Source organism: Bos javanicus, chromosome 2 (genome assembly GCF_032452875.1).
Source record: "Bos javanicus breed banteng chromosome 2, ARS-OSU_banteng_1.0, whole genome shotgun sequence".
Taxonomy (NCBI): Eukaryota; Metazoa; Chordata; class Mammalia; order Artiodactyla; family Bovidae; genus Bos; species Bos javanicus.
The window spans coordinates 101,467,164-101,495,137 of NC_083869.1; the positions used below are offsets into that span (position 1 = coordinate 101,467,164).

At 36.4% G+C, this 27,974-nt stretch overlaps 1 protein-coding gene across 2 annotated transcripts in view; it reads left to right on the forward strand.

The window, feature by feature from the left end:
• Positions 1-27,974, forward strand: part of SPAG16 (sperm associated antigen 16) — a 1,095,180-nt gene that overhangs the window by 30,669 nt on the left and 1,036,537 nt on the right. Inside the window, exons 5-8 of one of the 2 annotated variants that reach the window (XM_061384008.1) lie at positions 4,348-4,485; positions 22,002-22,109; positions 23,890-24,007; positions 27,614-27,683. In XM_061384008.1, coding sequence (XP_061239992.1) covers positions 4,348-4,485; positions 22,002-22,109; positions 23,890-24,007; positions 27,614-27,683 — 434 coding nt within the window. The remainder of the gene's footprint in view (positions 1-4,347; positions 4,486-22,001; positions 22,110-23,889; positions 24,008-27,613; positions 27,684-27,974) is intronic. The other variant, XM_061384014.1, reaches the window with a different exon arrangement.

A 27,974-nucleotide genomic window follows, 5' to 3' on the forward strand; every position in this document is an offset into this window, starting at 1 on the left:
AATTCTAAATGTTTATTGTATGGCCATTTACACACAAAAAATATTATACATTTATCTATATAGATATACGTATATATGGATGTGTGTGTAAAAAAAAAGATATATATATAATGTTCTATGAACCACGAAAAGTCTATACTGTGGGTTTAGTCAGTAATATTTTTATGGCCATTTAGAAGTGCTCTGTGAACAATGATTATTTCCCTGGGGGCAAAATTAAAGTGTTAAAATGGAGAAAATATGGTAGTGCATTTTATTTATGCTGACTGAGCATATGTCAACCATCTCCTTTCCTCCTCTGGATTGTTCTGCTGGCTGTTAACAAGGGCAGAGCTCACTCACCCAAAATGTACATCCTTGCCTCTACCTTCTCCTCTTATTACCTCCAGCTCACTCCAACTCTTTTTCCCTTTACAGCCAAATGTTTTTTGTAAAACTGGGACTTTATTTTCTTTCTTTACTCTTTTACATCCTTGTTTCTCTCCAGTTTAGCTTCTGTTTCTACCATTGCACTGAAGTTTGGGTGATAATAAAAATGCCATCAAAGGTAATAGTGCATTTATTAATAATATTTAAACTCCAATACTTTGGCTACCTGATGCGAAGAACTGACTCATTGGGCAAGACCCTGATGCTAGGGAAGATTGAAGGCAGGAGGATAAAGGGACGACAGAGGATGATATGGTTGGATGGGTATCACCAGCTCGATGGACATGAGTTTGAGCAAGGTCTGGGAGTTGGTTTTGGACAGGAAGTCCTGGCGTGCTGCAGTCCATGGGGTTGCAAAGAGTCAGACATGACTGAGCTACTGAACTGAACTGATTTTAAATTTCTCTTAAATTGTAAAATATTGCTGCTTTTAGTCAATAAAATTTGGTGTAATATGTAATCACTCAAATGTGGGTAGTGCAGTTACAACTTTTACCACATATTAATTTATTTACATAACATTTAATTTAAAGGACTGTATGTCACTTTTTTTCTTATTGAAATAATTTTAGTGATTTTTTTCTGCATTAAATAAAGCCAGTGGCTGAAAGCCAATTTAAAAAAAAATAATTTATTTTCATTGGAGGCTAATTACTTTACAATATTGTAGTGGTTTTTGCCATACACTGACATAAATCAGCCATGGGTGTACATATGTACCCCATCCTGAACCTCCTTCCCACCTCCCTCCCCATCCCATCCCTCAGCCAATTTTGTGGTCAGAAAATCTTTATGGTCCAATACTTCAGTCAGTCCTTATGTCTTTTCTTCTGAGATAAGTATAAACCACAGTCCAAATATGGATAGAAAAGTGATTTTATGATTAAATGATATGTGTTGTTTTGTAAGTTTTGGCAAATAGTGAACCGTAGTCCGCCAGGCTTCTCTGTCCATGGAGTTCTTCAGGCAAGAATACTGGAGTGGGTAGCCATTCCTTCTCCAGGGAATCTTCCAGACCTGGCGATTAAATCCAGGTCTCCTCTGTTGAAGGCAGATTCTTTACCATTTGAGCCACCAAGGAAGCCCAAATATCACTTGATCTTGATTCAGTTGTCTTGAACTTTTGTATATCCAGCAGGGTTCTCTTGCTCTTTTTTGGTATCAGATAAGATATATAACACATAACACAAAACATATGACTACTAATGTGTAATATGTTTGGAGAAGGCAATGGCAAGCCACTCCAGTACTCTTGCCTAGAAGATCCCATGGACCGTGGAGTCTGGTAGGCTGCAGTCCACGGGGTCACTATGAGTTGGACGCGACTGAGAGACTTCACTTTCACTTTTCAGTTTCACACAATGGAGAAGGAAATGGCAACCCACTCCAGTGTTCTTGCCTGGAGAATCCCAGGGACAGCAGAGCCTGGTGGGCTGCCGTCTATGGGGTCGCACAGAGTCGGACACGACTGAAGCGACTTAGCAGCAGCAGCAGCAGCAAGATATATAACACATAACACAAAACATATGACTACTAATGTGTAATATATTAATAAAGCTAAGATGTATAATATGAAAATGCTGAAAAGTAAATATTTTAAACTTATATTTAGCTCATCTATAGCAAGGTTTGTAGGGAATTTTGGTTAATAACTGTAGTACTTGAAATGTTTTTTCTATGCTCTGTTTTTTTAACTATTAATTGCTACATATAACGATTAAAACAAATTATTAACCGATTTATAAATGATTTTCTGATGCACCTTCGTATTTCACTGAGAAAATAGGAGTTCCACAGGTCTTGTTTCCTTTCTACCATCCCACTGCCTCTGAGCTCAGCATTCTCCATCTCTTCTTGCATGGCTGAGCCATAGACACTGTCATCTGAGGCCAGCTCTCCTCTACTGGATGCTCTCGCCTACTCACTACATGACTCCTGCAGTCGTCCCCTCTCTCCCCTGCATTGTAAAAGATTTCCCTCTCTGCTGAATCACTGCCATCAGCATAAGATGTACAATAACATGTCATGTATTAAAAACATAGGAGAAGACAGAGCACCCTGGACTGTACTTTCTCTTCAGGGTCATATGATTTCCTAGGCTCTGCTTTTATGGTCTGTCTCCTTGAAAGACTTTCCTCATTTCCTGCTTTCTCATTCCTACTCTAGTTCCACTTTCATCTCCATGACTCTGTGTATTTGTGTGCGTGTGTGTGTCTTAGTCACTCAATTGTGTCCAACTCTTTGAGATTCCATGGACTGTAGCTCTCCTGACTCCTCTGTCCATAAAATTCTCCAGGAAAGAATACTGGAGTGGGTTGCTAGTCTCTTCTCCAGGGGATCTTCCCAACCCAGGAATGGAACCAAGGTTTCCCACAGTGCAAGCAGATTCTTTATCATCTGAGCCACCAGGAAAGCCCCTCCATGAGTCTACTGAAACTTTTTTTCAGTGACTTTACATTGGCAAATTCAGTGGTTGATCCTTAGTATTCTTCCTATTCTTTCTCCTTATATCATTTGTCACTGTTATGTATTACTTACTTCCTGCAGCACTTTGTTCATTTGGTCCCTCAGCCACAGTACTCTCCTGTTTTTTCACTGCTTCACTGACCCCTCTCTTTCTTAGTCTCTGTTTGGTAGTGTTTCCTCTCTTCCCAATCTCAAAACAGTTCTAGAACTTTCTTACTTTTCACTTTTTGTTTGCTTCCTGACTGGCCTTTATCCAATCTTGTGACTTTAAAGTGTATCTATTTACTGATCTATCCCGGGTTTAAATTTCATGTCCTGACTTTCCCCTTAACTTTTGATGTGTACTTACAATATTTATTTTCACTTAATTGCCTAGCAGACATAGTGCATTTAACATGGATAGAAATGGTTCCTTGATTTCTCTAAACACCAAGTTCCTACTGCATTTGTTCCCATTTGACTAAATGTCTGTCCGTGGCTCAGCCAAAAACCTTGGAGTCATCCTCAATTTTCTTTTTTAACTAAAATGTGATATCTGATCTGTAAGAGAATTCTGTTGGCTTCATCTTCACAGCATGTCCAGAAGGGACCCATTTCTCACAATCTACTGCTACCAAATTTTGTCTAATCTACGTCTCTCTCCTGAACTCTTACAGCAGACTCTCTGCTTCTACTTTTTATTCTCTGGAGCCAGTTTCTTCAGAGAGATGGTAGATTAATCCTTATTAAACATAAATCTGTTCAGCGTCTCTTGTCTCTCAAAGCCTTCCAGTGACTTTGGTCTAATTCAGAGTAAAATCACATTCCTGTTTCTGGCTCCCTGCTGTCTTTCCTGACTTATTTCTCATGACTCTCTTTCCTGCTCACTTAGTTGGCTCCATTTCCAGATACTCCAGATGTACTGACTTTTTGCTTTACATTGTACGTGTCAAACACCTCCTTATCTCAGGGCCTTTACACATATTTTTCTGTCAGCCATGAGTGCTTCTCTCCCACATATCCACATGGCTTAGTCTCTCTTTTCCTTCAGGTCCCTGATCAAATAGTCTGTTATACTTTGTCTGGCTGCCTTAGATAAAATAGCACATCACTCTCTGCTTTAGTATCTGTTTTTCTTATCTCGCTTTAATTCATAGAATGTGTCACCATCCATACTAGAATGGAAACTCCATTAGATAGGTAGAGGCTTAGGCATTTTTGTTAATTTCACCAGTGTCTGGACTAGTGCCTGGAGCATAGAAGCTGTTAAGTTATATTTTATGCACCGTGATGATATTAATACTTAGCATTTCATTTTAAAAATATATTATGAATATTGACATTTTAGCTTAAAAATAATATTGCAACTGATTACTAAACATTCCCTTATACTTAACTTTTTGAAATGTACATAAGTAAAACCAATTTAGTAGAAAAAAACAACATGAAGTCTTTTGTTTGATTTTATCCTAGGTATGAGTTAATACAGAAGGGAATAACTGAACTTAGAGATGGTGGGATTGTTCCAGATGTCTACACTCAGAACATGCTTTTAGAAAATGAGAACAAAATTTTGAAGAAAGATTTGAAACACTATAAACAAGCAGCTGAGTACGTTATTTTTTAATAACTTTAAAAAATTTTTCTATTTTGGACTAAATGAAAATAAGGCTTGAATTTGCTACTATATGGATGGTGGTTTATGCACCAGAGCTTTAGTTCTGGAGAACTGAATTATATGTCAGTGCAAGTTGGAAAGAATGTGAAAGGCTTCACCAGCACCTTAATTGAACAGATGAGCAGAACACTCACAACTGTAATTCACCATCAAGAGTGGGATGAGGGGGGTTGTGCAGGAGGTTGTTAATGTGCTATGTAACATTTGCTACCTGTGGGAACCCAGGTCTCCTGCATTGCAGGAGGATTCTTTACCAGCTGAGCCACAAGGGAAGCCCAAGATTACTGGAGTGGGTAGCCTATCCCTTCTCCAGTGGATCTTCCCAACCTGGGAATTGAACTGGGGTCTTCTGCATTGCAGGTGGATTCTTTACCAACTGAACTATCAGGGAAACCCAGTTCTTTTCACTTTGACTTTCATTTGCTTCTTTATGTATTTTGAAAGTCATATGGTTTGTGGAAATCTTCTCCCATGAAAGTAAAATGATTTCTGAAATAATAATAAAATTATAGAAAAACTAGAGGAAGAAAGAACCCCATGGACTGTAGCCTGCCAGGCTCCTCTGTCCATGGAATTTTCCAGGTAAGAATACTGGAGCAGGTTACCATTTCCTTCTCCAGGGGATCCTTCCAACCCAGGGACTGAACCCACGTCTCTATGTCTCCTGCATTGGTAGCCAAATTCTTTACCACTAGTTCCATCTGGAAGCCCCAGTGTACTCTTAGTAGAGGAATTTCAGTGTTTGAAAATTCCCCAAAGAAAAATGTTATTTTGTAATTTTGTAGCATGAATTTATGTACAGTGGAGAAACTTAACAGAAAGCAAATCTCTCTGCAGGTTTCTCTCATTCTAAAATTAATGAAAGACAAGAAATTTTTTGGCAAACAGATTTAGATAAATGGGCAATGTTATTCTGGCAAAGACAAATATGTGAATGTGTTGACTTGAGGTGAATCTACTCATCTAAGACAATGTTAGATGAAAATCAATACTTAGATATGGAGTATAGCCAGTTTATGCTTTGTTCATTAATTTTTATTAAACATTTAAAGAGAGGTTTCTCTGTTAAAAGAATCATATTAAAAAATCAGATAAACAGAACTACCATATAGGAATGTAGTTTTTCTAAGAACTTCGTAAAAAAAGCTTAAAGAAACAAGACTGTATTGCAAATGGAAGGAAACATTTAAAATAAGCTTCTATTATTGAAAGGTGGCAGTAAATAAAAATAATGTGTATGATTGTTTATTCAGTCATTATATGCACTTGTAGAATTGTATTTTGCAAGTTATACAAATTTCATATTATCTCTGTGTTGTGTGTTAGACACTCAGTCATGTCTGACTCTTGTGATCCCATGGACGGTAGCTTGCCAGGCTCCTCTGTCCATGGAATTCTCCAGCCAGGGGTACAGGAGTGGGTTGCCATTTCATCCTCCATCATATTATCTATGCATATACTATTTGGGGTTTTTGATAGAAGGGTATGATGATCCACAGAATGATGCTACTAGAACCATCCTCTCTAGTCTCAGTTCCATTTCTCAGAAGTGGTTTGCACTCTTGGCTCTGACACTCACTATGATTCTGTACAGATGCCTAATGGATGCACTGGGAATTTGACACAGCAGATTTTTCAGAGTGCTGCCTGGCATACTGTTTCAGATCTTGATCTCCTTTGAATTATTGCTTGAGTTTGCTAATTTCTTTTGAATATATAGAGCCTTTTTTCTGCAGTGAGATTTGTCCCAGTAATACGAAATAATCATTTTTATTACTGGTTGTTTATTGACTATTATATTTAATAACTATAATCAAAATGATACAAACTATTATCTTTGTAAATTATTAACTTAATGTTAAAAAGCATGGTTCATACAGATATCACTCAAAAGAAATCTCTCTCTTATTCATGTTTACTAAAATACCAGGTTCAGGTCAGTTCAGTTACTCAGTCGTGTCCGACTCTTTGTGACCACATGAATCGCAGCACGCTAGGCCTCCCTGTCCATCACCAACTCCTGGAGTCCACCCAAACTCATGTTCATTGAGTTGGTGATGCCATCCAACCACCTCATCCTCTCTTGTCCCCTTCTCCTCCTGCTCTCAATCTTTCCCAGCATCAGGGTCTTTTCAAATGAGTCAGCTCTTCGCATGAGGTGGCCAAAGTATTGGAGTTTCAGCTTGAACATGAGTCCTTCCAATGAACACCCAGGACTGATCTCCTTTAGGATGGACTGGTTGGATCTCCTCGCAGTCCAAGGGACTCTCAAGAGTCTTCTCCAACACCACAGTTCAAAAGCATCAATTCTTCAGTACTCAGGTTTCTTTATAGTCCAACTCTTACACCCATTCATGACCACTGGAAAAACCATAGCCTTGACTAGACGGACCTTTATTGACAAAGTAATGTCTCTGCTTTTTAATATGCTGTCTAGGTTAGTATTAGGTCAGTAAATGCTTTTAACATTTACATGTATTTAGAAAAGGAAAGATATAAGCATCTGAATGCAGAGTTCCAAAGAATAGCAAGAAGAGATAAGAAAGCCTTCCTCAGCGATCAATGCAAAGAAATAGAGGAAAGCAACAGAATGGGAAAGACTACAGATCTCTTCAAGAAAATTAGAGATACCAAGGGAACATTTCATGCAAAGATGGGCTTGATAAAGGACAGAAATGGTATGGACCTAACAGAAGCAGAAGATATCAAAACGAGGTGGCAAGAATACAGAGAAGAACTGTACAAAAAAGATCTTCACGACTCAGATAATCATGATGGTGTGATCACTGACCTAGAGCCAGACATCCTGGAATGTGAAGTCAAGTTGGCCTTAGAAAGCATCACTATGAAAAAAGCTAGTGGAGGTGATAGAATTCCAGTTGAGCTATTTCAAATCCTGAAAGATGATGCTGTGAAAGTGCTGCACTCAATATGCCAGCAAATGTGGAAAACTCAGCAGTGGCCACAGGACTGGAAAAGGTCAGTTTTCATTCCAATCCCAAAGAAAGGTAATGCCAAAAAATGCTCAAACTACCACAGAATTGCACTCATCTCACATGCTAGTAAAGTAATGCTCAAAATTCTCCAAGCCAGGCTTCAGCAATATGTGAACTGTGAACTTCCTAGTGTTCACACAGGATTTACAAAAGGCAGAGGAACAAGAGATCAAATTGCCAACATCTGCTGGATCATGGAAAAAGCAAGAGAGTTCCAGAAAAACAACTATTTCTGCTTTATTGACTATGCCAAAGTCTTTGACTGTGTGGATCACAAGAAACTGTGGGAAATTCTGAAAGAGATGGGAATACCAGACCACCTGACCTGCCTCTTGAGAAATCTGTATGCAGGTCAGGAAGCAACAGTTAGAACTGGACATGGAACAACAGACTGGTTGCAAATAGGAAAAGGAGTATGTCAAGGCTGTATATTGTCACCCTGCTTATTTAACTTATATGCAGAGTACATCATGAGAAATGCTGGACTGGAAGAAATACAAGCTGAAATCAAGATTGCTGGGAGAAATATCAATAACCTCAGATATGCAGATGACACCACCCTTATGGCAGAAAGTGAAGAGGAACTAAAAAGCCTCTTGGTGAAAGTGAAAGTAGAGAGTGAAAAAGTTGGCTTAAAGCTCAACATTCAGAAAATGAAGATCATGGCATCCGGTCCCATCACTTCATGGGAAATAGATGGGGAAACAGTGGAAACAGTGTCAGACTTTATTTTTCTGGGCTCCAAAATCACTGCAGATGGTGACTGCAGCCATTAAAAAATGCTTACTCCTTGGAGGGAAAATTATGTCCAACCTAAATAGCATATTAAAAAGCAGAGACATTACTTTGCCAACAAAGGTCCGTCTAGTCAAGGCTATGGTTTTTCCTGTGGACATGTATGGATGTGAGAGTTGCACTGTGAAGAAGGCTGAGCGCTGAAGAATTGATGCTTTTGAACTGTGGTTTTGGAGAAGACTCTTGAGAGTCCCTTGGACTGCAAGGAGATCCAACCAGTCCATTCTAAAGGAGATCAGCCCTGGGATTTCTTTGGAAGAAATGATGCTAAAGCTGAAACTCCAGTACTTTGGCCACCTCATGCGAAGAGTTGACTCATTGGAAAAGACTGATGCTGGGAGGGATTGGGGGCAGGAGGAGAAAGGGACGACAGCAGATGGGATGGCTGGATGGCATCACTGACTTGATGGATGTGAGTCTGAGTGAACTCTGGGAGTTGGTGATGGACAGGGAGGCCTGGTGTGCTCTGATTCATGGAATCACAGAGACTTGGATACGACTGAGCGACTGAACTGAACTGAACTGAACTAAAATATAGTTTTAGTTTCAGTGGTCTTATAGTATCTCAAATCTGTCTTACTCAGTAGAATTAAACTTACACAAATTAGAAAAGGAAAATATTTATTTAGTTTAATCTACCTGACATGGAAAGTCTGAAGGAAAGCTGCTTGACCCTTTATAAATGCTTAACATTTATATCATTGAGTGAATATTAAGCACATTGTTCTTCACAGCCCTTTTTGATGACACATATTTCCTGTTTTGTTGGATGCTTTCTCAGAAAATGGAGACTGACATTTTGTACAAAATTCCCAAAACTACCTCTGTTATGCTACAAGTTTGCCCCAAATTGTAAGTCTCGTCACACAGGTTTTTTTTTTTTCTTTTTTTCTTTTTTAGGGATAGAGGGTATTTACTGGAAAGCACTGGAGTAGCCACAGATTTGAGGAAAGTTTCTCCCCATATATCTTTCTTCCCACAGATATATTTGTATAGGAAGACCCCAAGAGGGAGGCTTCCTTGCATTTCACACAAGGCCCCACCCTTTTTCCTCTGGTCCTGGCCTTGGCTGGGCGTTCATCTTCACAGTCTTCTCCTCTAGCTCCAATTTCAACAGTCTCAGCCTGAGACCTTCTTGGCTTGGATCACAGAGACATCTTGGATCAGACCCTCATCCTTGGGTCTCAGTTTTCTCATATCTTAAATGGATAGGTAAGACTAAATGTCTGAAGATTCACGAGGTCATCGCGTTCTATGGGAGACATGTGTTTTCATTCTGTATCCCTTAATGGTCCGTTGGAGATGGACCTCGTAGCACATGACATACAACACACAGCCGGTCTCCTTACATGTGTGAGAACATGTCTGTCTCTTCCCCAACATCCATTACAGCCCTGATCCACTGAGAACTGAATTCCATGGCATTTCTCAGAATCCTTGAGTCCTGGGCCAAGCCCTGGATTGGGAAAGACTTTTTTATGATGCAGACGAGGTTGGGGAGATTTTTCTCCAGAGGCACATCACACAGGTTTTTCAGTTTGACTTGTGAGGATATTTTCCCAGTAACAATTAAGTGCTAAACATGGGCTTCTCTTTAAAGAGTTTACATTAAAGTTTACTTTTTTAAGATTAAGCCTATTTCTTAAAGCAAGATGAATATAGTGTCAAATGCTAATAATAATAATTAATATTTAATATGTAAAAAGAATCAGGTTACGGGTGTGTTTTATATTATCTTGATTAAACTGGTAGCAGTTAGTAATGTATCTGGAAAATCAGCAAAATCATATAAGCTTAATATTTGTCTAGAGGAAATTTGCCATGGAAAGAGTATTGTACTAAAAGTTCAAATACCTGGCTTCCAATACTCTGCTACTTATTAACTCAGTTTCCTTATTGTTATACTGGGAATAATTATGCATAATATTATTAACTCCTAGGGAGTAATGTGATAATTAAACAAGACAGTCTACATTAAAGAGCTGTGTAAATCACAAAGTGCTTTGAAAATGTCAGCTATTATTATCAATATCTCTAAAGACTGTCATCTCTAGATTTTAAAAAAATTATCACATCATTATTATTTTTGAAATCAGCAGTGATGAAGCAAGAGGAAGAAATGAAAAGAAAATATTTCACTGTAAAATAATTGAGTTGCTGTAATTAAAAAAAGAAATTGTCTTTTTCTCTGTTCTAAGCAATGGCAGTTTTAGAACAGAAGCTTTTCCTTATTTGCTGCAAATGTAGATTATCTTTTAAGATGTAAAATTTGGTGTACGGTATATCTGTATGTATAGTAGTGCATATTAACCAGACTTATTGTGATTATTTTGCAATATATGTAAACATCCAGTCAGTATATTATACAGCTGAAGTTGATGTAATATTATGTGTCAATTATATATTGATATGAAAAAGTTTGGGACAAAACTGCTTGGAAAATTAGAGGTGTTTTTAAGGGAAAAATAACATTATTAAAAAGGTTCATAGTTACATTGAATATATTAATATTGCATACTAAATACTGGAGAGGAACCATATGAGTAGTAGTTTGACATTCTTTGTTGGAATATTAGAACCTAATTGTACTTTTATGTTGAAATGTGGCCCAATTGTTATTTTTTGGTAATTTTATTTATTGATTGATCTTTTGCTGTGCTGGGTCTTCACTGTTGCCTGGGCTTTTCTCTAGTTGTGACGAGTGGGGGGCTCTCTCTAGTTGTGGTGTGTGGCCTTCTCATTGTAGCGGCTTCTCTTCTTGTGGAGCAGGGTCTCTCGGGCACATGGGCTTTAGTAGTTGTGGTACGTGGGCTCAGTAGCTGTAGCTCCCAGGCTCTAGAGCACAGGCTCAGTACTTGTGGCACATGGGCTTAGTTGCTCTGTGGCATGTGGGATCTTCCTGGATCAGAGATCAAACCTATGTGTGTCCCACATTGGCAGGCGGATTCTCCACCGCTGAGCCACCAGGGGAGCCCCAACAAATTATTTTAAGTTCAGAGGTCTAGAATTGAAGTGACCTCTCTCATATTTGCAGAAAAATGTTAGTTGCATGAACACTAAAAACATCACTTAGAGATATCTTTCACAGTTGAGACATTATTTCATAACATTGAGGAGAAGGCAATGGCACCCCACTCCAGTACTCTTGCCTGGAAAATCCCATGGACGGAGGAGCCTGGTAGGCTGCAGTCCATGGGGTCGCTAACAGTCAGACATGACTGAGTGACTTCACGACTTCACTTTCACTTTTCACTTTCCTGCATTGGAGAAGGAAATGGCAACCCACTCCAGTGTTCTTGCCTGGAGAATCCCAGGGACGGGGGAGCCTGGTGGGCTGCCGTCTATGGGGTTGCACAGAGCCGGACACGACTGGAGCGACTTAGCAGCAGCAGCACATAAACCTTGTTTTATTTGGTAGCTGACCTGCCACAATATTCACCTCAATCTGTGGTGAATAAAAAATTACGGATTTTATTGATTCGAAACCTTGATTTTCTTTTGTATCTTGACTAGCATTTTGTGTCTCTTGCTAATAATGTACAATGTAGACGAGTGGTCCCCAACCTTCTAGGCACCAGGGAGTGGTTTCATGGAAGACAAGTTTTCAGTGTACCTGTCGGGGTGGGAGGGATGGTTTAGGATGATTCAAGCTCATTACATTTTTTGTGCACATTATTTCTGTTTTTATTACATTAACTCCACTTCAGATCATCAGGCATTAGATCCTAGAGGTTGGAGACCCCCTGATGTAGATATTGCAACTATTCTTAATTGGATGTCTTACTACTAAAAGCAACATTGGACTTGTACTTAATATTCTGCAGTTTGGCTTTCACCCTGACTATTCTAATCAAGTGGGCACCCTATTTTTCATTCTTCTCCTCTCTCTCATGCTGTGAGAATGTGCCTTTCTGCCTCCTCCTTCGGCCTCACAGACAAGCTTACCTTCGTGTTGTTTACACTCTCTAAGGTATGCTGTCCAATGAGATGGCTACTACCTGCACGTGGATGTTGACAGAACATGTTGAATCAGGTGACAGTAGGTGCTATGCAGAAAAAGAACACAGGTAAAGGAGACAAATAAATGACACACTGCTTTATACAGGATAGTGAGAGAAGTCCTCTCAGTTATCTGGAAAAACTGAAGGAGAAGGCCATGTGTCAACTTGGGAAAAGGGAATTCCAGACAGAAGGAAAAGGAAATAGTAAGAAACTATGTTGGAGACAGCTTAGCTTGTTGGAGGATGAGTAAGGTGACCATAGTGACTAGATTCATTGGGTAAGTGGTAGAGGCCTTTGTTAGAATTTCCTTTTTTTTTCTCTAAGTGGGATGTGAGGCTAATGGATAGTTTTGAGAAGAATCATAATGTAAAGTGGCTCCTGTATGGAAAGTAGACTGGATGGAGGGACATAATCGAACTAGGGGGAGTATTATATCCTGCATAATCTTATAGGCTGACTTATCTCGTTACTACATAATAATAAGTCAGACCAGTTCCTTATGGAACAATTAGGTCCTTGAAAGGAACACATATGTTGTTATCAAATTCTTCATTACTTACTAACCCCAGTCAAACTTTTACACAGGATGGATAATAATATCAGGTCAGGTATTAAGGATAGAGTAGCACAAGTGCATACTGTCTGCCACTTATTAGCTATAAAAATATAATTATCTCTCAGTTTTAACATATGTGAGTGGGGTGACATTATCCTTGAGGGCGTCATTTTAAAGTGTTTAACCCAATATCTGTCACATGATAAGTGCTCAGTAAAGTGGCTCAGCTGTAAAATATCCACCTGCAAAGCAGGAGACCTGAGTTTGATCCCTGGGTTGGGAAGATCCCCTAGGGAAAGGCTACCCATTCCAGTATTCCCGTTCCATACCTGGAGAATTCCATGGACTCTATAGTCCATGGGGTTGCAAAGAGTCAGACATGACTGAGCCATTTTCACTTTCAGAAGGATTAAATCAATATTCTATATTAAGACATCCTTTTTTTCCCTCCTTTCAGAACACTCACTACAGTTTATGGATATATATATATGCATATGTTTTATTTCCTGTTTCACTTTGTTTATACATCTGAGAGATAAAGACTGTGCTTGTCTTATTCATCACAGTGTAATGAGCATTGTATCTAGTACACAGTATTATTAAGTGGGCGGAAAAGCATTATCATCTTCATCAACTTTATTATTAGCAGCACCAGTACCACTGAAGAAAGACCCAAGAGTGGTATCCTTTCCAGAAGTCAGGTATAAGGCAATTTATTTATTTGTTTACATATATTAAGTTTTTAATTCTAAACAAATATCAATCGTATAGAAAGTAAACAAAATAGAATAATGGACCTCATGAGCCAGTCAGACAGTTTCAACACTTATCAACTTTCTGCCATTATTTCCTTTGTTTCCACCCACACTCTACCCCACATTCCATTTATTATTTTTTATCATTTTTTGAGTTATAATTTATATAAATTGAAATGTGCATATCTTAGCTACATGAATTTGACAAACAAATGGAGTCTTAATAACCTCCCAACTCATAATATAGAGCATTGCTGTCTATCCAGGGATTTCTTTTGTGTCCCTTCTTTGTCATTCCCTGCCCTGGCAATTAATGTTCTGATTTTATTTTCCACTTTGGATTAGTTTTGCCAGTTGGAGAACTTCATAAATGGAATCACAGAATGTTCATTTCTTTGTGTTTGGCTTCTTCAGCTCATCTAAAGTCTGTAAAATTTATCTGCGATATTTTTATTTATGAGTAATTTGTTCCCTTTTATTGCTAGTTCAGTTCAGTTGCTCATTTGTGTCCAACTGTTTGCGACCCCATGGACTGCAGCACGACAGGCTTCCCTGTCCTCCACTGTCTCCCAGAGTTTGCTCAAATTCATGTCCATTGAGTCAGTGATGATATCTGAATTATTTATTGCTAAGTAGTGTCCTATTGTATAGTGTATACCAGAATTTATTATTACCCTTTTTCTATTGAGTTGTTTCCAGCTATAGTTATCGTGAATGATACTGCTATGAACATTTGTGTACAAGTCTTTTTGTGAAAGTGTGTTTTCTTTCTTTTTGGTAAAAACTTGTTGTTCAGTCGCTAAGTCGTGTTTCTTCGTGATCCCATGGACTGCAGCATGCCAGGCTTCCCTGTCCTCCACTGTGTCCCAGAGTTTGCTCAAATTCATGTCCATTGAGTTGGTGGTGATATCTAATCATCTCATCCTCTGCTGCCCCCTTCTCCTTTTTGCTTCCAATCTTTCCCAGCATCAGAGTCTTTTCCAATGAGTTGACTCTTCGTATCAGGTGGCCAAAGTATTGGAGCTTCAGTATCAGTTCTTCCAATGAGTATTCTGGGTTGATTTCCTTTAGGATTGACTGGTTTGAGAATGTAATATTATAAAGGGTAGACGTTTAAGAAACTACTAGTCCATTTTCCAGTATTCAAGTTGAGTCATTTTACATTCTCAAAAGAAATATATGAGAGCTCTAATTGCTTCACGTTATCACCAACATTGAATTTTGTCAGACTTTTAAATTTCAGCCATTTTAGTGGTTGTATAATGGCAACTTATTGTAGTTTTGATATTCATTTTCCTGATGACTAATGAGACTGATAACATTTTTTTGTGCTTATTGGCCATTCATCCATCCTGATTTTTGTCTAAGTCTTTTGCCTGCATTTTTTTTTTTTTTGCATTAATTGCCCTATTTGTGAGTTGTAAGAGTTCTTTGTATATTGGATACAAATCCTTTGTCAGAATATTTTGAATGTGATACTTTCTGTGTAAGTCTTTTGCCTTTTTTTTTTTTTTTTTGCATCAATTGTTCTATTTGTGAGTTTTAGGAGTTCTTTATATGTTTTGGATACAAATCCTTTGTCAGAATATTTTGAATATTTTTTCTAGTTTTGGCTCAATTCTTCAATTTCTTACTGGTGTCTTTGGATGAGCAGAAGTTTTAAATTTTAATATAATCTTAATTTATCTTTTTTAGAATACTGCTTTTGATATTTTGGCTAAGATACCATTGCCTACTTCCAGGTTAAAGAAATATTCTCTTTTCTTCTAAAACCTTTAAAGATTTAGAGCTTGTATTTCAGCCTACTTTAATTTTTGTACAATCTGTGAGGTAGAAACTAGAGATAAATTTTCTTTTCAATAGATATTCATTATTCCATAACCATTCTTAGAAAGTTTTCATTCTTCATTGAATTTCTTTGGCATTTTTGCTGAAAATCAGTTTCACTCTGTAATTGTGGGTCAGTTTCTATTTTCTGTTCCATTCACCTATTTGTTTATCCTTATGCTAATGTTAATACTACACTCTTGATTCCTGCAAGTTTAAGTTCTTAAAGTCAGATAGATTAGTCTTCCAACTTTGTTTTTGTTTTTTAAAGATTGTTTAGCTATTCTAGATCCTGTATTTTCATATAAACTTTAGATTCACTGTGTCAGTTTTTATTGAAAGACTGGCGTGGCATTAGAATTAAGATTGAGTTCAATCTGTTAAAATTTGGGAAGAATGTGTACGTGTGTGTATACACATATATTTTCATATCCATACATTTTAGGGGGATGGATTGATGTATTCATATGTTTTAGTGTTCTATTTGGAGAAGGCAATGGCACTCCACTCCAGTACTCTTGCCTGGAAAATTCCATGGGCGGAGGAGCCTGGTAGGCTGCAGTCCATGGGGTCGCTAAGAGTCAGACACGACTGAGCGACTTCACTTTCACTTTTCACTTTCATGCATTGGAGAAGGAAATGGCAACCCACTCCAGTGTTCTTGCCTGGAGAATCCCAGGGACGGGGGAGCCTGGTGGGCTGCCGTCTATGGGGTCGCACAGAGTCAGACATGACTGAAGCGACTTAGCTGCAGCAGCAGCAGTGTTCTATTTGTATATTTCATTCCAGTTATTAGATTATCTTAAATACTGTATATTTGTGAAGAAGCTTGATATTTGTGCCTTTTACATCTAATTATCTAATATATTCACTTTTTGTTACATTATGAGCTCCATATAGTAGGGAATTATCTTGTGCTCAGTATATACTCAGGCCTTGTAGCTGTGCCTGACAAATATGAGGGGCTTATGTGAATGTATGTTTTTAACATTTTGGCTCTTTAGTTAAGTTTCCAATAATTTTTTGAGTAGTTGATTGATGATTTTTGCTTCTTTCATAGTATTCCTTAGGAGTAGGCATCCTTTCCCTTTCATGATGGTAATTTATATAACTTCCTCCAGAGCTAAGTCTTGCTCATTTAAAATACTGTCTTCCTTTGCTGGGCTTTTATGTTAAGAAAATACAATTCAGGCCAGAAAAGTTTTATTGAGAGTCCTAAAGTTGGTGATGGACAGGGAGGCCTGGCGTGCTGCGATTCATGGGGTCGCAAAGAGTCGGACATGACTGAGCGACTGAACTGAACTGAAAGATTAGCAGGAATAATACTGACTGGAACTACTAAATAGAAGATAAAAATCTACCATTTTAAAATTAATGAAATGCTTGATTTTATCTTGTCAGAAAATATAGACATAAGGAAAATTAATGGCTATTAATATTAAGAAAATATTAGGTGCTTTACTAATGGACCCTAATTTCACTTACAAAATTCACTTCTATGAAAGGTCAGACAGTACCCAGCTTTTCTGAAGACCTATTTAATTTAATGACTTTCAGAAACACACACTGTGGATAAAGATAATAATGGGACCCATAAAATTTCATGCTTTAATGTTTAGGTAATTGCTTGTTAAATTAAGAAGGTATTTTTTCCAGATATATGTGTATCCCTGTCTTTTTTTGGTTAAGAATATAATGAAAGTTTAAATCTAATACAGTTGTGTGGCATTTTTACCACCTGACAATTATTCCAGTATTAATTGTAGTGGGTTAAACTAATTTATTTCTAACCAATTGAAGAGAATAAAATAGTTGTTAATTGTACTGTTATCAAAAATCACTTTGATTCAAGTTTACATGTGAGAAAAATGCACAACAAAGATGGCCTACTTTGATTGGTGCGTGGAAACCAGAAAATGTTTATATGGTACCTTTTGCCGAATTGTGGAAACAATAACTCGACAAATCTATTATTAAATGGTCACTCCAAAATACTTAGTTAAAGCTATTCAGTTAATAAAAATTATTTTACTGGGAGCATTCAGCTAAAAATAACTTTTTAGATACACTATTAAATTATATTTATATGTTAAACATGGAGTTTTGGGGACAGTGCTTTTATAGTGTGAAACATATGAGTATCTTGCTATTTTATTTTATTTTTTTTTAGTTTATGTTTCCTTTTTTTTTTTTTGAACTTTTTTAAAAATTTTATTTTATTTTTAAACTTTACATAATTGTATTAGTTTTGCCAAATATCAAAATGAATCCACCACAGGTATTTATATATTTTGATTTGCTGCTTTCCTGAAATGGCTAAGTTAATTAGTTATTCTGTGATCTCATTAAGAAAAAGCATTTAAGTAGTGTGTTCTTTATGAACAAATCTAAATAGAATATCAAGTTTATTGTACTTGAAATAGAATTTCTATATTTTGTATGTCTTAATAAAATTCATCTTTTAAACACAAAGATGCTCTACTAATAAAAAATACTAGATAGTTTAAATATTAATTGTATATATGATTATTTCAAACTTTAGTTTTTGTAAAACTTCTATTTTTCTTTTATTAAGCAGTTGGGCAGCAGAAAGTTCATAATAGGAGAAGCATCACCATGAAATGAATTTAAATTGTTTTACTGAGTAGACTTCATTTTTGCAAACAGAAAGCAAATCTCTGAAAACCAATTTAATGGTCAGAAAGCCTTTAAGGTCCAATACTTCAATCAGTTCCTATGCTTTCTTTCCTGGGATGAGTACAATAGGGCTTAAAATGTATATTTAAAAAGTGAGTTAATGCAGTGCTACACATTTGTGGTTCTGCCCAAGAAACTTTCAGCATTATTTTTCTGTTTTTTTTTTTTAACCTATTATGGTTCACATTTCAGATAAGATAAAAAATATATAAGCTCATTAAGTAATAAATTAAGTTGTTGAAAATGATACAGCTTTTAGTAGTTCAGTTCAGTTCAGTTGTCAGTCATGTCTGACTCTGCGACCCCATGAGTTGCAGCACGCTAGGCCTCCCTGTCCATCACCAACTCCCGGAGAACACCCAGACTCTTGTCCATCGAGTCGGTGATACCATCCAGCCATCTCATCCTCTGTCATCCCCTTCTCCTTCTGCCCCCAATCCTTCCCAGCATCAGAGACTTTTCCAGTGAGTCAACTCTTTGCATGAGGTGGCCAAAGTATTGGAGTTTCAGCTTCAGCATCAGTCCTTCCAAAGAAATCCCAGAGCTGATCTCCTTCAGAATGGACTGGTTGGATCTCCTTGCAGTCCAAGGTACTCTCAAGAGTCTTCTCCAACACCACAGTTCAAAAGCATCAATTCTTTGGTGCTCAGCTTTCTTCACAGTCCAACTCTCACATCCATACATGACCACAGGAAAAACCAGAGCCTTGACTAGATGGACCTTTGTTGGCAAAGTAATGTTTCTGCTTTTCAATATGCTATCTAGGTTGGTCATAACTTTTCTTCCAAAGAGTAAGTGTCTTTTAATTTCATGGCTGCAGTCACCATCTGCAGTGATTTTGGAGCCCCCCCAAAATAAAATCTGACACTGTTTCCACTGTTTCCCCATCTATTTCCCATGAAGTGATGAGACCAGATGCCATGATCTTTGTTTTCTGAATGTTGAGCTTTAAGCCAACTTTTGCATTCTCTTCTTTTACTTTCATCAAGAGGCTTTTTAGTTCCTCTTCACTTTCTGCCATAAGGGTGGTGTCATCTGCATATCTGAGGTTATTGATATTTCTCCCAGCAATCTTGATTCCAGCTTGTGCTTCTTCCAGTCCAGCGTTTCTCATGATGTACTCTGCATAGAAGTTAAATAAGCAGGGTGACAATATACAGCCTTGACGTACTCCTTTTCCTATTTGGAACCAGTCTGTTGTTCCATGTCCAGTTCTAACTGTTAGTAGACTCAAACTAAATGTTTATAAAGTTTAAATTCTTTTATAAAGATATACAGTGTTAATAATAATCATATATCTTGATATTTTTTATTCATTAGAGCATATTTAACAACTGGCATACCCCCTATTTTAGGTAGATAAATGTAGCTATTTGAGGAATTGAATGTATCTGTTTTACTATACTAAATAATAAATAATATCATGATAATAGTGATAACAATTACAGAAATATTTATTGAATATTTTTATGTGTTGTATAGCATATAAGACACTTTAAGCACTTTTCTTTAAAATGAATGGGAATTCAGGTGATGTTCCTGTGCTTTCAAAAGAAAATATCAATTCAGCCATTTATCTTTTCCAGTCACTCTTCTTAAACTGTCTCTTCCTTTTCACTCTCCACTCTAATCAGTATTAGGCACATTTTAGTGGCAGAGGAATTCTCCCTTTTTTCCCTCCATCTTCACTTATATATATAACACAGAGTTAAAACCTGGAAAGAATAAATTATTTTTCCAATAGTTGACTATTCCACAGATGATTTTTCAAGTGTGAATATTTTAATCAACATTTGCCTGTATGCCTTTAAGATTATTGTCATGGAAATGAAGTTGAGGGTCAGATGGTTAGACTATGAAGTACTGTGACACATTGTTTATTTACATGTGATCAAAACTAAAACATTGACAGTAGAATGAGGAATAATACAGGTAATCCCTAATCAGTGGGAGATGGTGGGGACAAAGAAGGAAATATGGAAGAATGGAAAAGACACTTTTACCATATTCTGTGTGTGACTTGATCTTGCAGTAAGAAGTCTTTTTAATCATAATAATATGTGCCATCACAAGTCTGAAAACCTAAACTCATACCACTTTGGCAGCTTCCCAGTCACCATTCCTCAATGATTATTCTCACATAGGTCCTAAAGAAGAAATCTATTGCACCCATTTATTTCATATGAATCTGAATTTTGAAATATGAGAGGTAGATTTATTCCATTCTGAACCTTTTGTGAGCTGTCAGTACTCTAATTCAGTCCATCCATTTTTTAGAATGTGAGAATCTCAATGGAGTAGCACTTTGTCAGTTAACTAAGACTTTTAGATAACATTTTTCTATTATAAATTATACTTTATACTGTTATATTGAAATTGACTTATATTGTAGTGGTGGATAAAAAATTCCCATTAATTTTCTTCACATATGACTTGGGATTAAAAAGAATACTCTTGCTTGCTTTATGCCAGGGATCTGCAGAAGATACATCTAGTTAAAGAATGCTTCTATGTCACAGCACTGACATTGGAGTCTTTTCTCATTAAGTTACCAGTTATTTGTAATATGTAATATGATCTGTAGGTGGTATAGGCTTTTCACATGCCTTACCAGAATGAATTCTTGATTTTTCTAGAATTTATATATATATACACACATTTTTTTTACAAATATCTGAACTAAGTAACCCACTTAACCATGTATTCAAGGAAGTTCAGAATTAAATTTGGTTAAGTCTTTTAGTTCATTTGTAATTATTTTGAATTATTCTATTTTGTATATATTTCAATCTTATAAACATAGTGTCTTTGAAAATAGATGGATTGTAAGTTATTGTGGAAAAATACCTTTAATTTTCTTTATTTAAATGAAATGTGAATGACTGATATTTTTGAAACTACAGGTTTTAGCTTGTTCATCCCCCCATCCCCATATGTTATGTTGGTAGGCATATTTCAATGAAAATTATAGTGGAATTTTTGATTTTAAATTATCTTTTGAATTATGCAGTACTGGATTTAGTTCAGTTCAGTCACTCAGTCGTGTCTGACTCTTTGCAACCCCACGAACTGCAGCACGCCAGGCCTCGCTGTCCGTCACCAACTCCCGAAGTTCACCCAAATTCATGTCCATCGAGTCGGTGATGCCATCCAACCATCTCATCCTCTGTTGTCTTCTTCTCCTCCTGCCCTCAGTCTTTCCCAGCATCAGGGTCTTTTCAAATGAGTCAGCTCTTCGCATCAGGTGGCCAAAGTATTGGAGTTTCAGGTTCAACATCAGTTCTTCCAATAAACACCCAGGACTGATCTCCTTTAGGATGGACTGGTTGGATCTCCTTGCAGTCCAAGGGACTCTTAAGAGTCTTCTCCAACACCACAGTTCAAAAGCATCAGTTCTTCGGTGCTCAGCTTTTTTCACAGTCGAACTCTCACATCCATATATGACCACTGGAAAAACCATAGCCTTGACTAGATGGACTTTTGTTGACAAAGTAATGTCTCTGCTTTTTAATATGCTGTCTAGGTTGGTCATAACTTTCCTTCCAAGGAGTAAGCGTCTTTAATTTCAATACTGAAGTCACCATCTGCAGTGATTTTGGAGCCCCCCAAAATAAAGTCAGCCACTGTTTCCACTGTCTCCCCATCTATTTGCCATGAAGTGATGGGACTGGATGCCATGATCTTAGTTTTCTGAATGTTGAGCTTTAAGCCATCTTTTTCACTCTCCTCTTTCACTTTCATACTGGATTAGAACTGATAAATATTTTTTCAGAAAAGAATAGCAATGAATTTTAAGGTGGTTGTTATTTTTATTTTTACAGCAAGGCCAGAGAAGATTTGTTGAAAACTCAGAAAGAACGTGATTTTCATCGAATGCACCACAAGAGAATAGTCCAGGAGAAAAACAAATTAATTAATGACCTCAAAAGGTAAGCTGCTGATATTTGTTGGCCTATTTATTAAATAATTATTTAACTATTTTAAGCAATTTGGCCATAGAAGGATGTTCCAGGTAAAGTCATTCATTGAGTATTTATTGAGCATTTACTGTGTGCCAGGCTCTATACCATGTGTTTGAAATAGAAAGATGAACAAATTTAGGTCCTTGCTCTTAGAGTTCCCAGGGATTATTAAGGTGTGTGATGGGAGAGTAGCTAAGTAGAAATACAGTGAAATATACTGTTTGTTGCTATGCCAGCCAAGAAGTTGTCACCTGAGTCAGATTGGAGAGTGAGAGGGTTCAGGGACCTATATCTAAAGGAAATTAATTATAAAGTATGAGTTAACAGAGTGAAAGAATGGAGTCAGCATGCTGTGCAAAGGCACCAGGTCATTGGAGGAACATGACAATATTCACCAGATTCTTAGGCATAGAGAGTAAAGTACAGAAGCAGCTGACCACCCCTGACTACCTTCTCCTCAAAATAAAAATTTATAATCTCTAACTAAAATTCTCCTTTGCTTGTTCTAGGGAGTGCTGCCTAATGGCACTTTCTGTTATGTTATTAATAATTTATATCTACACTGTCCCATATGATAGTCACTAGTCACATCCTTTACTAAGCACTTTCACAGTGGCTAGTACAACTGATGAATTAGATTTCTGATGTTTATTTAATTGTAATTAATTTAAGCTTAAATTTAAATATCCACATTTGAACAACATGACTTTGGGATGGTCATGATAACTGCTATATTTTGTAGTGGTTATGGTCATTGTGGCTATTATGATTTCTTAATCATAGCCTATCCTGTGGAGCTTCAGAATCAATATACTTTCAACTTAGCAGTATGTTAGAAATTAGCATTTTTCTGATTTTTCTTAATTGAATCCCTGTAGAAATAAGTACCACTTTAATAAGAGAGAGACTGCATTAACTTGGGGAAAAAAAAAAGACCTTGAGAGTGTGAGAGTCATTAAGTCATTGACTTAATCAATTCTTTTGGTCTCATATATTAGCCTTATTTTTGTGTGTTTTTGGTTCATAAAATTGTTCCAAGTCCATAAAAATTCAGGAAAAAAAAATGAAATGGTCTGTTTTCCTCTTAACAAAACATTGATTGAGAAGTAGTACAATGTAATGAAAAGAGCTTAGATTTTGAAATCAAATAAACATTGGAAGCCTGGCTCCACCACTTACATTTGTGTGCTCATTGTAATTCTGTTTATTATCTGTGAAAACTGTGATGATAAAAGTGCCTAATACAATGTCTGGAACAAAACAGATAGCATAATATTCAACAAACACATTGTAGAATATATATACAAAGGAATAAAATACTTAATTTTCTTAATAGGTTATTCATACTTGTTTCCAAGACCATCCTTAATTTTGATGTGAATAACACTGTATTTAATCATACATTGTTTGTAGCCCTTGTCTTGTTGAAAATTGTTTTTGAATTAAATAAACTGAAATTTTCTTTTCTGTCAATGAATGGCAGTGACTTCTGGGTGCATACTTGAATAGAGCAAAAGGAAATAGACAACTAACCAACTCAAGAGAAAGGTGACTGTTCCACCACCAGCCAGGTTGCTGGGAAGCTACATGACAAATAATACTTCTTATACTTCTTGGCTTTGTTGTATTGATATGGTTTTCACTTTTCATTCAAATGCAAAAAATAGGAGAAAAGAGGTTCATAATGTTAAGTGGAAATCACTGATTTAGCTCAATTACCCTTTATGATGCCCTTTATTTTCTATAGATTGAAGTTACATTATGCATCATATGAACCAGCTATAAGAGTATTACATGAAAAGCACCATGCTTTACTGAAGCAGAAAATGCTGACCTCTTTGGAAAGGGACAGAGCAATAGGACAGGTAAAGAGACCATCCGAGCTACCTGGAAATGATATTTAACCATTTATTTTTTTATAACATTATCAGAAATATTGGTTCTTGTTTCTGAGTTAAATTTTAAATGATTTTCACCAATTGTCATGTAAAAAAGATTCATTTGGAAACATCCAGGAAAATATTTTATCCACTTTAAAAATACAAAGATTATTATTGAATTAAAATTACTTAATTAAAATATAACTTTTTAGGAGATTATTAAAATATTGTTAGAGGGAAAACCTGAGCCATTAAAACATAACAACACTTAGACTGGGTTTTAAATGCCATCTATGACGGCTGTAAACCTGGACCTTACCTAAACACTTTAAATTCAGATTTTTCATACATAACATATAGCCATAATGACCTATCTTTTAACATTGTTGTGAAATAGAAGGATAGAGCCTCCATGCAGTTTCCTCCTAAATGAATATTTGAAACAACTAGTTACTGACTCAATTTTCAGTCATTTTTGCTATTGACATCCCTTTTCTTCCTGTTGTACCACTAAAGTGACTTAGCAGCAGCAGCAGCAGCAGCCTTTGGGTGGTAGAGTGAGGGATAGCTAGTATAGAGTGCAAGAATAATAAAACAATGTTTCTTGGTCATGGTGAAAATATGTAACAGTTGACTAGAAAGTATAAAACTGCTACTATGCTTAGCATTCTTTTATTTTTTCTGGAGATACTGATTTTTGGCCAGACTTTCAGAAGCTACAGAAGTTTGCACAATGGTTGCAAAAGCACGAATGATTTTATTAAGGCACACATTAATCAAATGTATATTGTCTTTTCTTGAATGTAATTCTTAGTTACTGAAATGAGAACATGACTTGTCTCCTTCTTTGTGCTTGAAATTTAATTGTGTGTTCTTGAATATATGAATTATGATTTGCAATTTTATGGCACTATATTGTCAAATCTTCAGAACTTCACCACTTTGCTCCTTTTCATCTAACCTGTTCCTACAGCCTCCTAACAGGAGGCACATTTCTATTGTCAGGAACACTATGAGCTAGATTCAGGTTGCTCTTGCTGCTTTTCCTGCCACAAACCAACTCAGACTTTTGCTACTGTCTTCCTCTCCTTCCCCCCGAGTTCTCATGCTCATCTTCCTGTTACTCTTCTCCCAGGAGGAACTCATCAGTGACCTGGCCATATATTCCCAAGTGACCACATATGTTTAGTGGGACAGACCACTCATACTAAGTTTCACTACTCAAGGGTATCAGGGCCTTCTAGCACTCATGATGGCAAGTGCCTCCACTCCCCTCCAGATTGTTGATTTCTCCATCTGCCACCGGTGTTTATCACTGGATCTTCTAGTCAGTATCTTTGTGATCAGGGATAAGTTAACTTCCTAATGGCCATCAGTTCCCCTGTCTCTAATATGAAGTTAGATCAGGCCATATTGAGACATATTTAGGCTGCGTACAGTCTTTGGTTCTCAAAATTTTCACCACTGGTTTAGTTAAGCTCAAGATGAGAAGTGGTAGGAGTCAGTCCTAGCTGTGCTGCAAAGTAGCCATGTGAACATTCAGGTAATTTTATATATATGTCTCTTTTCTTACACATTAAGCAAAGGTAAAATTACTTGCCTTATGATTTATATGTATCTAAAGTAAAAACATGTTTAAAAATGAAAATCATTCTATGAGGAAGGGTTGAATTTTACACATTCAGAGGTATAAAGGACTGTATCTACAACTTATTTTGTCTTTCAACTGTTATTCCCACTGAAGATGAAATAAAACATAACCTGCTATTAAAGACTATACAGTCTCTTTGAATTTAACATAGGGTATTTGGATGTTATATTAACTGATTATTTAGCTAAAGCATAACAATCAGTGTTAATTTAAAGTCTTCAAATAGCCTCCTCTTCTCACTCTTCTCAGATGACACCTAGTGCAAGGGACATTTGTGTATCCACTGGCCCAGAGTCTACATGGTGTCCTCCTGGTCGTCACTTTCTAGTGGTTTGGTTATATTCCTGGTGCTTACGCACGTGGTTCTGTGTGGTTCTTCTGAGTGTGAACCTAATATAACTTGCTTATTCTATGGCTTCTGCCACAGCATCCGTAAGATCCTTAACATCTCTGACCTCATTGACCTGTGTCTCATTCACTGTCATTTCCTTGAAAGTGAAGTGAAAAAGTCACTCAGTCTTTGTGACCCCATGGACCATACAGTCCATGGAATTCTCCAGGAGATCTTCCCAACCCTTTTCATTTCCTTAAAAAACTTATCTTAATGGCCACTTAGCTTAGTGTGTTTTCTCAAATACTTTGTATGAAAAAGGGTTAGATTGTAGAATTTTTAATGCTATTTAGTTCGTATATAAAAGAGCGAAAGTATACTGTGAGATGACAAAAATCTAATAAGTATGTGTTTCCAAATTCTTTTGATAGATAATAAACAATGTGGTCACTTTTAAATTTATTTAAATCTTATGGAAACATCTGTAATTTAATTATTTTCAACTTTACAAAATTCCTCCAAATGTCCAAAATTTGGAATTAGAGCCCCATTTTTGAAAAAAGATAAAATATAATTTATTTTTAGTATATATATATATATATATATAATAAATTACATGTTATCTTTTTTGGATCATGGGGTTCAGTTCAAGAAATATTCTAAAAATACATGTGTATATATATGTACGTGTGTATATATATATATATATATACATACACACATGTATTTCTAGGTCTATCTGCTGAGAGGCTCTAAAATAATGACACTGCAGTTTCTAATACTATTCTCCTGTAAGAGGAAGTGGTGCTTCTTGAAGTGGCTGATAGTAGTCTGGGTGAAGCAAATACAAGATGAGCCTGGGTGAGCATTTGAGGCATCTTGTTGTGCTAGAAAGTAGGAGATATTCATAAAGTAAAAAAGAAAACAAAGAAAGAAGGAAGGATTAACTACTACTCAGTGACAGTAGAAAAGTATGTGTATCTGTATATAATTAAACATGATATTTTTTGTTGGTATAATCATATGAGGGATGAGACAGCTCTTTAAGGTTGAATTTTTAATTTAAATCTATTGTTCAGGAAATATAGGTAAATATATATGCCACCAAACTCACAAATGTTCTTAACTATAAAATAAGTTTAATAAAACAAGGAGTGTTTGTGGGTAGAAAATGAGCTAAGAGTTTTTAGGATAGCAACAGTCTCTTCATATTTACTTCCCAAGTAATATTTACCTCATCTCTTCATGGATATGAAGATGAATTAGGCTATTGTGAAGCAGTTTCAACAGAGGAGAAAACTCAAAGTAGAGACCTGAATAATTATCATTAAAAGTGTGTGGCAAGTATTCTTGGTTCAGGAAACTCTGTTGTGAAATAAGTGTTTCAAATGTTTGCCCATAATAGATACTTACTTCTTCCTGTGAACTTGAATTTAGACTTAAAATTATGTTTTCTTTTATTGCAATTAATATTTACGTTTTTAAAATACATAGGAATTAATGTAAGAGAGATAATATTTCCTATATTTTAAAATCAGTATTTAAGCATTTTAACCCATTTTGGACTCGTTTAGCATATAACCTCTTACCTTTGGATTTTACTTTTTAGATTTCTGGACTTCAAGAAACACTGAAGCATATGGAAATAGGGCATAGTTACCGTGCTCCTGAATTTAGAGGTAAAATTCAAATATGAAAAAACTAACTTATTATTGCTTGGTGATGTCTCAGTCTTGTCAGAACTCAAGTTATTCATTTGAGTAATTATTTACCATGAGTGAATACATGGTATGGTAATTTTCATAAACTAAAATGCTAATGAAAAGATCAAGAAGAAATATAGAATAGGAAATTGTATAAATTACTTTTAGAGAAAAATAGGGGTAAACTATTTTTTTTACTGCTTCTGCTTCTGGCCCTGATGGAGTATCTTGTACCAGACTAGCCTTCTCCTCATAAATAACTGTAAA